The sequence below is a fragment of the Pseudonaja textilis genome, chromosome 1 (genome assembly GCF_049901715.1).
Source record: "Pseudonaja textilis isolate UNSWEBS1 chromosome 1, rPseTex1.2, whole genome shotgun sequence".
Taxonomy (NCBI): domain Eukaryota; kingdom Metazoa; phylum Chordata; class Lepidosauria; order Squamata; family Elapidae; genus Pseudonaja; species Pseudonaja textilis.
This window is the reverse complement of record NC_141990.1, coordinates 75,843,472-75,856,186: the sequence shown is the minus strand read 5'-3', so window position 1 is coordinate 75,856,186 and position 12,715 is coordinate 75,843,472. Positions and strand designations below refer to the sequence as shown.

Here is a 12,715-nt window from a genome sequence, read left to right as displayed (position 1 = left end):
AACAATCATATTTAACCATGACTGATTTTAATGCTTGAGGTCTGTAATCTGTAATGTATGATTGAGATGTTCATTGCAAAAATCCTAAAGACAATATCTTATTTAGAAAAAGAACTCACTTTCTACTATTTTCTATTTTCTACTATCACTCATTTCATGGTCATAAGCCTTCACTGAAAAACATGAAATCTTCTGGTTGGTTCTTTATATAAAAATGTTGTTATATTTTGAGAATTTGATACAAAACATAGATTGTTTTTTAATCTCAAGACTACTAATTCAATTTATATATCAGCACTTTAAGGCTGCTACGGTATTTAGTTTTCACTTTATAATAATATAAATACTAATATACAAAAGTATTCAATATAATTTTTTACATTCTCCAGAGTTCTTCTGATTATTGTGTGAAATATAAAAAGCAAAGTTAAGATGTAACATTATTTATTTTTAGCTTGACTATATTTTAAATACTAAACCGAAGAATGATTATACTGTAGTGCTAAATTTGAGCTCAGGTCGTCTTCCTCCTCCTCCTTACTTCTTCCAATTAATGTTTTCCAATAAACTTCGTATTTTCTCTACATTTCTTCAGTACCCCAAGAGCATAATTTTACGGGATGGTAGCATCCAGCAAACATCTAGGTTTAGAAACATACCTCTAACATACAGAACTTAGGTTGTTTGAATGGAGGGAATATCAACTACTAGGGAATATCAACACTGGGAAGCAGAAAAGCATCCTGAAAGATAGCACATATGTATTGCTGCCATTGCAAGTTGGTGAAGTCATCAGCAATTCAGTTTCACTTTGGGAGGCTTATTTTCTGATCAGCATCAAGATATAGTTACATTCTTTGTGTGTGTGTGTGTGTGTGTGTGTGTGTGTGTGTGTGTGTGTGTTGGGATTCAGATTTTTTTGTGCTACCGGTTCTGTGGGCGTGGCTTGGTGGGCATGGCAGGGGAAGGATACTGTAAAATCTTCAGTCAGAGGTGGTATTTGCTAGTTCTCCCAATTCTCAAAATTTCTACTACCAGTTCTCCAGAACCTGCTGAATACCATCACTGGTGTGTGTGTGTGCGCGTGTGTGTTTGTGCGCGCGTGTGTGCGTGCTTGCTAGAACTGTTGTGCTATAGGAATAGTAGCTTCTCTGTTGTTTATGTCTTAAGTTCTTGAGTAAAATTAAAGCATGTCTATTTATTTCATAATAGCTCTAGAATGTTAAGGTACACTGAGCGAGTGGATATATGGAAATTTGATAGCATTTTCTAGAAATATAGTCCTATTACCTGGTTGTATAGGAAAATATGCTAAGTAAACTTAAACATAAAATTTAAATTTCTTTCCTTGCTCTCTAATACTGTCTTTTACTCAATTTGTAAAAAAATTACTTACCTAATAGAATAATAAATAATAGTAATTTGTTGAAATTTTAGTTATTATTTTAGATCTATAATTTAATTATGTATAATAAAGTCAGTTATGAGGTTCTTTTTGAAAACACCACCCATTTTTATTACCAAATGCTGTTAATGCATGTCTTAAGTGGTAATTAGATTGCATTCAATTTAAAGAATTTGGGGGGGAACCTTTAGATTTGTATAGTCATCCATCTTACCAAAAGCTAATTGCACAACAATCAGTGTTTCCTCCTAAATACTTTACAAGAGGCCTTCATCCTTCATTTAGTCTTTTCTTAGTCTTCAGATCTATAAATCATTAATTCATTTTATTTCTTCTTTCAGCAAAAATCAAAATAAAGTTCTAGTTCAAAAAAACATTTTTGTTTTATAAATAATTTTGATAATTTTGTTGGTGTCATATACCAACACTACATTATTTATAGAAATTTTCTCTTAAATTATGACAGCGTAAGTTAATATCAGTTTAGTAACAGCAATAACAGTAGCACTTACATACCACTGCATAGTGCTTTACAGCATTCTCTGAGTGATTTACAGTGTCAGCATATTACCACCAACAATCTGGGCCCTCACTTTACTGACCTTGGAAGGATGGAAGGCTGAGTCCCAGGCATGAGCTGGTCAGGATTGAATCCTGGATGTGTGCAGTGTTAGCCTGCAATATTGTATTCTAACTACTGTGCCACCATGTTTACCTAAATTTTCTTTCAAGTACCCCTCTGTATGAAGTATGTTGCTTTATTTTAAATTTTATATTTGGCATTTCAAATACTTGGTGTTCAGTAGTGTTCTGGCATCCAGCCTCCTTGTATACAACTAAATTTAGATCCAGTTCATAATATCTTGTGAATATTGTATATTTTCTTAATAGTATGATAAGACATCTGGCAGATTTATGGGAGAATTTATCTTCTAATGAGAGGTCTCTATGTGCAGAAGAAAAAGAATAGGATTGATTGCACACAGACTAAAATTTCAAAGTGCTTCTAGATTATTTGCATGCCTAATTACTGTGCATTCAAAATTAAGTGAACTGTAGCTGCTTGGAACTGGAAAATGAAAAGCAATCTTTTATGGAGAAAATATCACATTTGCATGTTTGCTTTTTTATATTTTAGAATTAGATTTTTTCCCCCGCATGTGTAATAATAGTGTCTAAAAATACACTTCGGTATTAAATGAGTGAATGGGGCCCTGAAACATCAGCTTTGCTTGGGTGTAGCACAGCAAAGTGATGTTGAGAAAAACTTAGCAGTGATGTGCATTTTAGTGATAAAGGACTATGTCAGAATAGCAATTAATTATCTGCTTTGCTTGATATCGAAAACAGTGGTCATCCTCACCTTCCTACTCCTTGGGAGTATTTTGTTCAAATATTTCTGTTAGTGAAGGATATTAATACACGTTTGAGTTTGCTTAGTTTTTTATTTGATTTGTGTGATTGCAGTAGATAAAGTTCTTGATGTTTTGTCTAAAGTATGTAGGAAAGTATCGAAAAGAATAGTTTACATATGTATATAAGGAAATCTGCTAAATTATTTGAAGAACAGCTCAGTAATTATGCAATTAATTTACACAGTTTCACTGTACTATCTCTGCTTCTTTGGTATTACATTAATAATTTGATTTGAACTGGTACAAAGAAGAAGCCAAAGAAACCAGGTGTGGCAGTATTTCAGATACCTTTATACATGTATAAAAACTAGCTGGGGGAAAAGTAGAACTCAGAATTTGATATAATTCCTGTAATTATTAGGTTCTCTTTCATTTTAATAACAATTGTCTTAAAATGAATGAGATCTTTATAGTACTGTGTTTCTCATAAAACATGACCCACCCCAAAAAGGCCAAGCACTGTTTTGTACGCATATAGTAAAATTAAGCCCTTTCCCCAAAATTTGGCCCTATTTAAGCGCATGCGCAGCTGGTTTTCTCATGCTTGCATTGCGGACAATACTAGGTAGTGAGGGGAGGGGAGGAAAGGGTGGAGGGGGGAACTTGTCCCACTTTTTCCATGTGCCTGGCCTGGCCACCGGGCCACTTCTTGCTGCTTCTTTCTTCTTCTTCTTTTGGCTGCACACAAGGAAAGCAACAGAAGTCTTTGTCTCCCCCAAACTCCACCAGAAATGAATTTTTGGGACCCTGCATGGCATCCTGCTCCAAGAGGCTGCACGGGCGCGACAAGTCTCACAAAGACTCATTTCTGGTGGAGTTTGAGGGAGAGAAAGAAATACTTCTGCTGCTCTCCTTGCATGAAGCCAAAAAGAGAAACAGCAGAGACCCTGGGAAAATCCTAAAAAAATTTGCAGGACCCCCCCCCCCCCCGGTTTTCCTACCGATTGATCGTTCTTTATTTGGGATCGCAGGATACCGTTTCCCTCTCTCTCTCTCTCCCTCTCCCCCTCCCTCCCTCCGTCTTCCTGAGAACAGAGCTGGAAAGCAGGTTAGTGAAGGAATGAGGCTGCCTTGGAGGGGGTGGGGGTGTGTTAGGGACCTGTGTGTGTGTGTGTGTGTGTGTGTGTGTGTGAGAGAGAGAGAGAGAGAGAGAGAGAGAGAGAGAGAACATCACCGCCAGCCTTCCGAGGATCTCTCCCCCCCTCTCCCTCTCTCTCTTTCCCTCTCTCTCTTCCCCCCCTCCCCTATCGGCAGTAGAGGAGCTTCAGTGCCTGGCTGGCAGGAAGGCACATCGCTTGCTCTTTTTGGCCATGAAAGAAACAGCCCAGGAGTCAGACTTTTTCGGGGGTCAAAAGAAAATAAGGCCCTGTCTTATTTTCTAAGAAACACTGTAGTTATATAAGGCAGTTTTTCTATATGTGAGCATGCTTGTGTGATAAATCGGCACACTGTTACAGGGAATTAAAGGGAAAAACTAGTTTTGTATATAATAATAATGAACTCAGTTGAGTATAGCAAGAAAGGGCTATTGAAATGAACAGAATGTATTAGTGCATTTGGAAGATGCTCAGATTTGGGGGAGGGGGAGAAAGAGGCCTAAGGTGATTGTCATGTTTTCCCTGCCCCCAAATGAAGTCTGATAATGTGTTATTTTAATTATTTTAATAATTAAATTAATATTAATAATTATAATTTTAATTAATTATTTTCAATTGATAGCAGTACAAAGTGAGAAAATCCTTAGATCTCAAATTATTCTTTTGTCTTTCTTACTCAGTTAAATCTCTAGAAAGCTTTTATGTTGAATTCTCCCTGTTAGCAATAGAGTGTGCTTTTTGGCCATTTGATGATAATTGTTAGGTTTTCAGAAATACAAAATGCACAATGAAGCATACAAGCACACACACTCATACTGTATATGGTTCTAATATTGTCCAGTAATCTGTCTTGTTGCAATTAAGGATAACCAATTAAATCTGGTATTTCATTTTTTTTCTAGGAAGAACAAAACAGAGGCAAGCCCAATTGGGAACATCTGAATGAAGATTTGCATGTATTAATCACTGTGGAAGATGCTCAAAATAGAGCAGAAATCAAATTGAAGAGGGCTGTCGAGGAAGTAAAAAAATTACTGGTACCTGCAGTAAGTAATATTATTGACATATTGATGTTTGATATGTGTTCCTTAAGGTTATATTATCTTCCATGTGGTATTTACATTATATAGAATAATTAAATATATTGAAGTAAAATATTTTTTATCTAAAGCATTGTTAGTATATGAGCCACTGTAGTGTACAGATAAGATTTGAATGTAGGATATCAATTACTTTTTCAAAAGCAACACTCTGATTTGAAAGGAGTAGTGTATAAGTGCATACTTAGAAGACATACATAGATTTATAGGAGAAACAGGAATATTTCAGACAATTTTTACTATTGTCTGGAGAGCAGTATGAGGCTGTTCATTAAATAAAGCATCCCATCTCTGTAATAAGTGACTTTTAAAGTTATAAGACTCAATTAAACTTGTGGAATTTTCATAAACCATTTATAATAAGGAGGGCTATAAGGAAAATTTTTTGTTAAGCATGGCATGACCCTTGTACATTCTGTAGTAGTAACACTGCAATCTATATATTCTATCCAGATGGGTAAAAAGAGGGTGCATCAGATCTCACTAGGTTATACAGTACTATTGACTGTAGCCATAATTTTGAGATTTGATTTCATAATTTACTGAGGCAACATTTTTCTTATTATAAAATTGTTCTGGTAAATATAGATATCTATCAGATGAATGTACTAAAGAAGTCAGTGTATTGGCTATACTTTATTATATCATTTATGTTCCATAAAAGACTAATTTGGAGATCGGGATATTTCACTACAAGTATGTGCATGAATGAGTAGGATGTTTCGTTATATGAATTTTATAGGTATTTATAAAGAAAAAAACATGCAGAGGAAGAAAACTAATGTACAAATACAAAAATACAACAAACACAATTTGCTTAATATAGAAGGAATATAGAAAGAAAAGTTCCTTAGAGACCCTTATAAAGTTGGAATGTGTTTTATAGAAACTCATATTAGAAGGATTTTTTCTAAAATTATGTTGTATCTTAATAGTTGTATACTAACTATAATAAAATTATTAGAAAGACATAAATATGTCTTCGTTATACCACTGAAAAATTAAATTCTGATGAATGCTAGTAGAATGATACAATTCTATTTAAAATCAGTTATGAATAGACTTGCTTGATTTCATTCATTGAGAACAATTGAAACTCCAGTAAAGATGCAATTTTAGTAAAAATTGAAAGCCAATGTGATTTAGTGGCCAAGGAAGATCCTAAGTTCCAATCCTCCCGTAGTCATGAAAACTAGCTAGGTGACTTTTAAACAGCTATACTGTCTCAATCCTACCATCTCATACAGTGCTTGTTATAGAGAAAATAGGAGGAGGAATATTGAATATTTCATCCTATGTAGGCCAAAAATAAAAGCAGGATAAAAATCAAAGAAATATTAAAAGAAAGTCTATTTTTATCAGGGAAATAAAGTATAGTATAGTTTATTTCCTTAAAACAAAAATCTAAAAAATTCATTAATTTAAATTTTGCCCATGTAGCTTATTAATCAATTCTTCAGCAATAAACTAATTTAGTTCCATTTTTGGTCTTAAATGAAAATTGTTTGCTTTGATACAGTACACATAGTAATTTGTAACTAAACTTATCTCAGTTGTAGATATATTAAGTTTAAAATATAATTGTGCTGATGTTTTGTTCAAATCTAAAGACTGAACAGTTAGCTGTGTTAAACTTTTAATTAATGTTTATCATCAGAATGGATTTTAGTTGGTTTGGTTAAGGATATAAAGATAAAGTGTGCAAAAATTATTTCTGAGTTCTAATTGCAGATAAACTATCAAATTTGTCAATAGTTTTAATACGGATCATTGTTTATTATTGATCCAGAGTTTTGTACTCTGTATCCTTTTATCTCTGTTAATATTTTAATATATATCCATACTTTATGTACATATTAGTTATTTTTTCTTTATTTTTTTCAATCTTTACTTAGAGGAAAAATGGGGTTTTATTTGACTGCCTCTATCTAAATGATTTTAACTACATGGACAATCATAGAGAAAATGATGTTTGTAGTTTAAAATACTACCACACTAAGGGCTATGATTCTTAAACTGCAGCCATCAAGTTATATTTAGAAATCTATTTTTCACTCAGATTGTAGTTTGTATTGATTCTACCAAATTTTCTTTGTAAATGTTGAAGTATAAACTTTTTAGTTTGATTCAGGAAATATCCTTGGTAGGCATATTGTAGGATAAATTGATATAAGTATCTGTAATACACATAGCTTGTTTAACAAGATATAATATATAGGTTAGTACAACATTAAGTTGTAGACCACTAATTTGCCAGCTGCATTGGATTTTTCACTCAGATTCATAAATTGCACTGAGCTAAAAGAAAAGTATGGCTTAGCACAAGTATCTTCAAACTTGGCAAGTTTAAGACTTGTGGATTTCAACTCCCAGACTTCCTGAGCTGACATGACTGGAATTCTGGGAATTGAAGTCCACAAGTCTTAAAGCTGTCAAGTTTGAAGACCCCTGGCTTAACATTTGAGCCCAAGTAGTGATTATATAGTATCATGAAAACAATGAACTATCTTTGACACGGTATAGTGTACTTTTGGATAAAGCATTTTACAATTCTGCTTGCTTTGGTGTTTATCCAAGTATGTTTGTTTTGCCCTCTTGTTTCTCTAGTTTTGTTTTGATTCCATATTTGATATCACCAAATCATGTGAGTTTGCAATTAGAGGGAATAATAAGTATCAATACATATTGTTTTGGAAGTTCAAACAACTAATTGCTTATGCTGTGTTCAAATGGAAAGTAGTTTGTGCATTTTAAGGGATTGTTTTACTTTTTTTTTCTAGAGAAAATCATATTCTATAACTTTCTGTAAAAATGTAGTCATTTTCTTTGCTTTTTGTACTGGGTAGGGAATTCAGGAAGAACAGAAAGTTTTATTGCGATACAAACCCCTGCTAAAGGTTTCAGTTATACATTATGAACTTTTCCCAATACTACACATCTAAGAATGCCTCCATAATAAAGCTTTAAAATAGGCAGATTTGAACAAACATTCATATAACCTTGAATAGCTGTATCAACCAACAATTAATTGTAGTTAAAAGTAATTCTGTATCATCATCACAGTTACCAATTTTAGAAACTACTTTTGTAAATTGATCGTTCTTTAACATTACTTCCCGGCATATTTTAAAATTTAGGAGTTCAATATTTGTTGTAGATTATGTTTCATCTCTAGTTGATCATACTTTTGGCCATGAAGAGAATTTAGACCTGATTTAAAGATGGGGTTTTCTTATTTTAACAGAATTTCTTCCTGAATAACTTTCTCCAAGGGATTCATTAATTTTTCAACATTAATTCATTTAATCAGATAAAGTGGTAAAGGGATCAGAAGGTTAGATGGTGATTGGTAAACAGAAATTGAAATTTCCTAAAATGAAGTGATAAAGTGAGTGGTTCCAGATTTGGGAGTTGGTAGAGTTGAATTCTGAATGAATTCTGAATGAAAATGCACTTCAAGGAAGAGGATTGTAGTTTGGTGGTACTTCTTGGTTTAGTTTTATTTCTGGGGCTTAGATAGCCACAGCAATTGACTTTCTTCAGTTCTAGTCATTCATCTGTTATGTCCTTTCTTAAATAAATATAGCCTGGCCAGAATGGCCATGCTGTAATGTCTTAGTCTATTCTAGATTACTATGCACATTCTACATAAGGCTGTCCTTACATGGAAATAATATTACTTCAATTCTCAAGAATCTGTTATGGGGAATATCTCTTCATATCAATCTACCTCAGAGTATCGGTGCTAACTTACAAAATTCAAAATTCTTAGGCCTAAGTACTTGTCAGAATACTTCTCATAATGTGTATCAACCAGCATACTGAGATTTGTGGAGTGGATTTTGATAGTACTGTTGGGGAAGTTAATAAGAATCATGTCAGTAATGGTTTCCTTACTTTAAACAATTCTGCTTTTTTCTATAGTTTTATTAAGAGGTTAGATGCACCTCTTTATGTAGATCAGTGCTGCGAAGCATATAGCTCAGAGGCCATATGTGACCTGCTAAACAGCCTTGTGTAGTTGGCTAACATTTTTTTAAAAATTAATTCACCACTATTGTCATCCTGAAAGACCCATTGCTGAGCACTTGTAACCCTCACCACCACTTCCTGTGATGTCACCCTTTTTCTAGCTATTAAATAACTGATTGGTGCACCAGGTATTTCTTTATATTGATGTTTAACTTATTAATGTGGCCCTTTCCCCTCTACAAGTTTTGCAGGTCTGAATTATACCTTTGAAATCCCTTGACTTGTTTGTTCTTGACTGCTTAGAAAGTTCCATGAACATATAGAAAGTTCAGTTCTTATTTGTATGTTTTTTTATTATACACTCTTCAGTATTGTTAAGATTAAAAGTGCATAAGTTTTAGTAATTATAACAATGGATCGAATTAAAGAAAAAAAGCTTCTTTATTGATGAGAGAATAAAAGCATGAATCTTTCACATTTGAATTGAATACGGCTTCTTTTTTCACCATTAGATTTCTCCCAAAGCATGCATTGCAAAATATAGATGAATTCTATTTTTATTTTTCCACTGTATTTGAAAATTAGTTTGATTTTATGTTCTCCTTGTTATTCTAAAAAGGGAGATATATTAGTTGTACAAATGTTTTAAAAACATCTACAGTAGAACTTCTGGTCACAACCATACGTTGTTTCATAACTTTGGTCGTGACCCCAACCTAATTTCGGAAATTTGGTGCTTACAAAAAAAATGGCACGAAGGGGAAATCGGTCCCGAAACAAAAAAAAATTTTTGAATTTTTTTGTTGGAACCTGATTTGATCATGGTCAGAAGTGTTCGTCACCAGAGGGTTTACTGTGTTAGGATTGTAGATCTACTACATAGATTCTACTTTGTGACAGTTTTCATTGGAACATAGCTGCTGCATTTTCAGTATTATTCTTCTCAAAATAAAATCTTGAATCCATACGTTCTGATACCTGTGTGTCAACTTTGGGGTTAAAGCCAATGATGATTTGAAAGGAAGATTTGAGTTTGAGGCTCTGCTTATTTATGAAGTTTGTTGATTGGTCTTGTTCAGACTGTTTAGCTGTTGTGCGAATAAAATATTGCAACAAATTCTTTGAAAAGTGGCATACAGTGTTAACATTCAAGAAATAATTAGCTTCCTCTATGATAATTATACAGGGAGTTAAATTTGCACTTTGAGGATTATATTTAGAAAAATGTGTTTTCCTTGAAAATACTTGACAACAGTTAATGTTTTACAAATTTGATGACTTTACTCAGTCTCTGCTCTTCCAAATTTAATCTTTTAATTCTAATTTTAATATTAACATTCTTAATCTAATCTAATTTCTAATAATGACACAACTGTAACTGATCAGATACCCATACTATATTTTCTGCCCAATTCATCCTGTGACTGGACAGGATCATCTGCATGAGAAATGGAGGTTGCTTTCCTGTAAATAGAGTTCTTCCAGAGTGCCATTGTCTAATCAATTATCTGTAGTGTTTCCCTCTTTGGGGAATGATTTAATTAGCGAAAGATAAGCAAGGCAACCAAATACATTGTCTTCATTTGTTGAATGGAGCTTCCTGTGTATTTGGTGACTAAAGTTTCCAGTATTCCCAGCAGTTATTTGCTTGGACAGGGTGACTAAGGAAGAATTCTCCTAACAGGCAAGGAGCTTCTTCTTTCTAACTCCAGTTTTTGTGTCATGTTCCAGGTCTTCCAAAGGTTGATAAGTTCCTCCCCGAAAAAGTAAGTTGGGCTGTAATTTTTCTGATTTAAAAAGTTGTAAAAATAAGCAACTTTTATGGTATTTTACCTTTTTATAAGACTATAAAAGATTGGTTGTTAACGTGCACTTTATTTTATGAACTGTATAGCTTATACAGTTGCAATTCCCTGAAATTGACCCATGAAGCTAAATATAAATAATATATTTGAATCATATTGTGATTTATTATAGGTACTTGATAGTAAATACTGACATTTTGGAATAAAAAATGGAAACATTCATGCAAAGGCTAGAATAGGGAATTCTGAAAGGTTTATATTTAAGGCAAGGGTGTCGTCTTGCGTCGTCACGGTGGTGTCACGTGACATATAGGGACTTTCCCCCCCTTTGCTAAACCTGGCATGGCCATGGCCAGTATGTGATGCATCCGGCCCATAGGCTGTGATTTTGACAGCCCTGATTTAAGGGGTCTAAAATGATAGTAATAATTTATTTTAAGGAAAATCAGAGCTTAAATTCTATTAATGCTGAAATTTATTATTTTAGACATTGTTGTATTCAGGTATTTATAATCCTAACAGTATGACTTTTTTCTTGTTTCAAATGCAAGGACTATAATTCTGTTTCTACTTTTGAATACTTTATATTTGGAAATAGTGTAAAACATGTATAACCTGTATTTTAATGTAGCCCAGTATACTACTTGTACTTGTACATTTGCTGATTAAGAGTGTAGATCAAACTATATCCTTGACTCTTTTTTGTATAGAATGTGTCGTTGTAAAATGAACTCAGGATATATGATACAGGTTTTTTTAAAGTTTTGTCAATAGGAAAAGACATGAGACATGTCCATAAGACATGAATGGCATAATAGTAGTATCTTGGCTATTGCCATTTAACAATTACATCTAGGACAGTGTAAAAAATAAATGGTCTACTTACAAACAACTATAAATGTATAAATACTAAAAAAAATGTCCTCGCAGTAGAGGTCTATCCACTTTGGTCACATGAAGCATTTTAATATCTTAAGTTCTAAGGGGTTATCTTATCTTTGGTGATACCAAATAATTTAGAATGGTTAAAAGGAACAGTGGATTATTTCAAAAGTTTGTTTATGTTGGGAGAATGAAAATTAAAATGGCAAAGTTTCAGTATAAGCAAATATAGTATTGTTTCTCCCCCTCCCTGTGTGTGTGTGTGCACGCTAAACCCTGCATCTGATAAGGCCTAAGCTAATAACTGTTAAAAAATGATCTTGGGATTAGTGTGGTTTGCTTTATAAGAACATTTACAATGTATTTCTGGTATAAAAATTGTATTGGAAATAAGCAGATGAATTAAATTGAATTGGAAAAATCATCATACACTTAGAAAAGAATTTGGGGTAGTAGTCCTGGAATTCTGAGTGTGATTCTGATTATTGTACTTAAGAAAGATGCTGAATCTGAGAAAACACTGAAGAGGGCAACATAGATTCTGAGCCATCTTGCTAGGATGAATGAATTCACTTTTGGAGTGTTTTTCAGGTGGAAATAAGTAAAAGGAAAAAATATTTATGAATGGTCTGGGAAAATGGATAGGAAGATTTTTAATCATTTGTAATGAAATTGAACAATGAATTTCAACATAGATGAGAAGATGCATGTGTATTATCTCTTTTAAAACTTTCAATTGATCTTTGACATAAAGATAGGTCTTTATAACACTGCCTTCTTCAATTTCCCATCCCACTCTGTAATGTAAGTTGGAGTGAAAGAAAGTGGCAGGTCAAAAGTAACTCAATTTCCCTAGTCCAGGAGGGGACTGAAATTAAGATTCTTAAATGCAGAATAATAATACAGTTTATGTCCTTCCCTAAACATCAAGACGAGAAGGTAAATTTTTAAAAATAGCATTTTGAGTACTTGTGAACTCCTCATATATTATTTCCAATAATTCATAAAATTTTGATACATATGGCCTTTATCTTAAATA

At 33.2% G+C, this 12,715-nt stretch overlaps 1 protein-coding gene across 8 annotated transcripts in view; it reads left to right on the top strand.

The window, feature by feature from the left end:
- The window catches only part of QKI (QKI, KH domain containing RNA binding), a 123,831-nt gene that overhangs the window by 58,250 nt on the left and 52,866 nt on the right, over nt 1-12,715 (top strand). For all 8 annotated transcript variants that reach the window (XM_026705098.2, XM_026705097.2, XM_026705095.2 and 5 more), the window contains exon 4: nt 4,820-4,963. In XM_026705098.2, the coding sequence (XP_026560883.1) occupies nt 4,820-4,963 (144 nt within the window). The remainder of the gene's footprint in view (nt 1-4,819; nt 4,964-12,715) is intronic.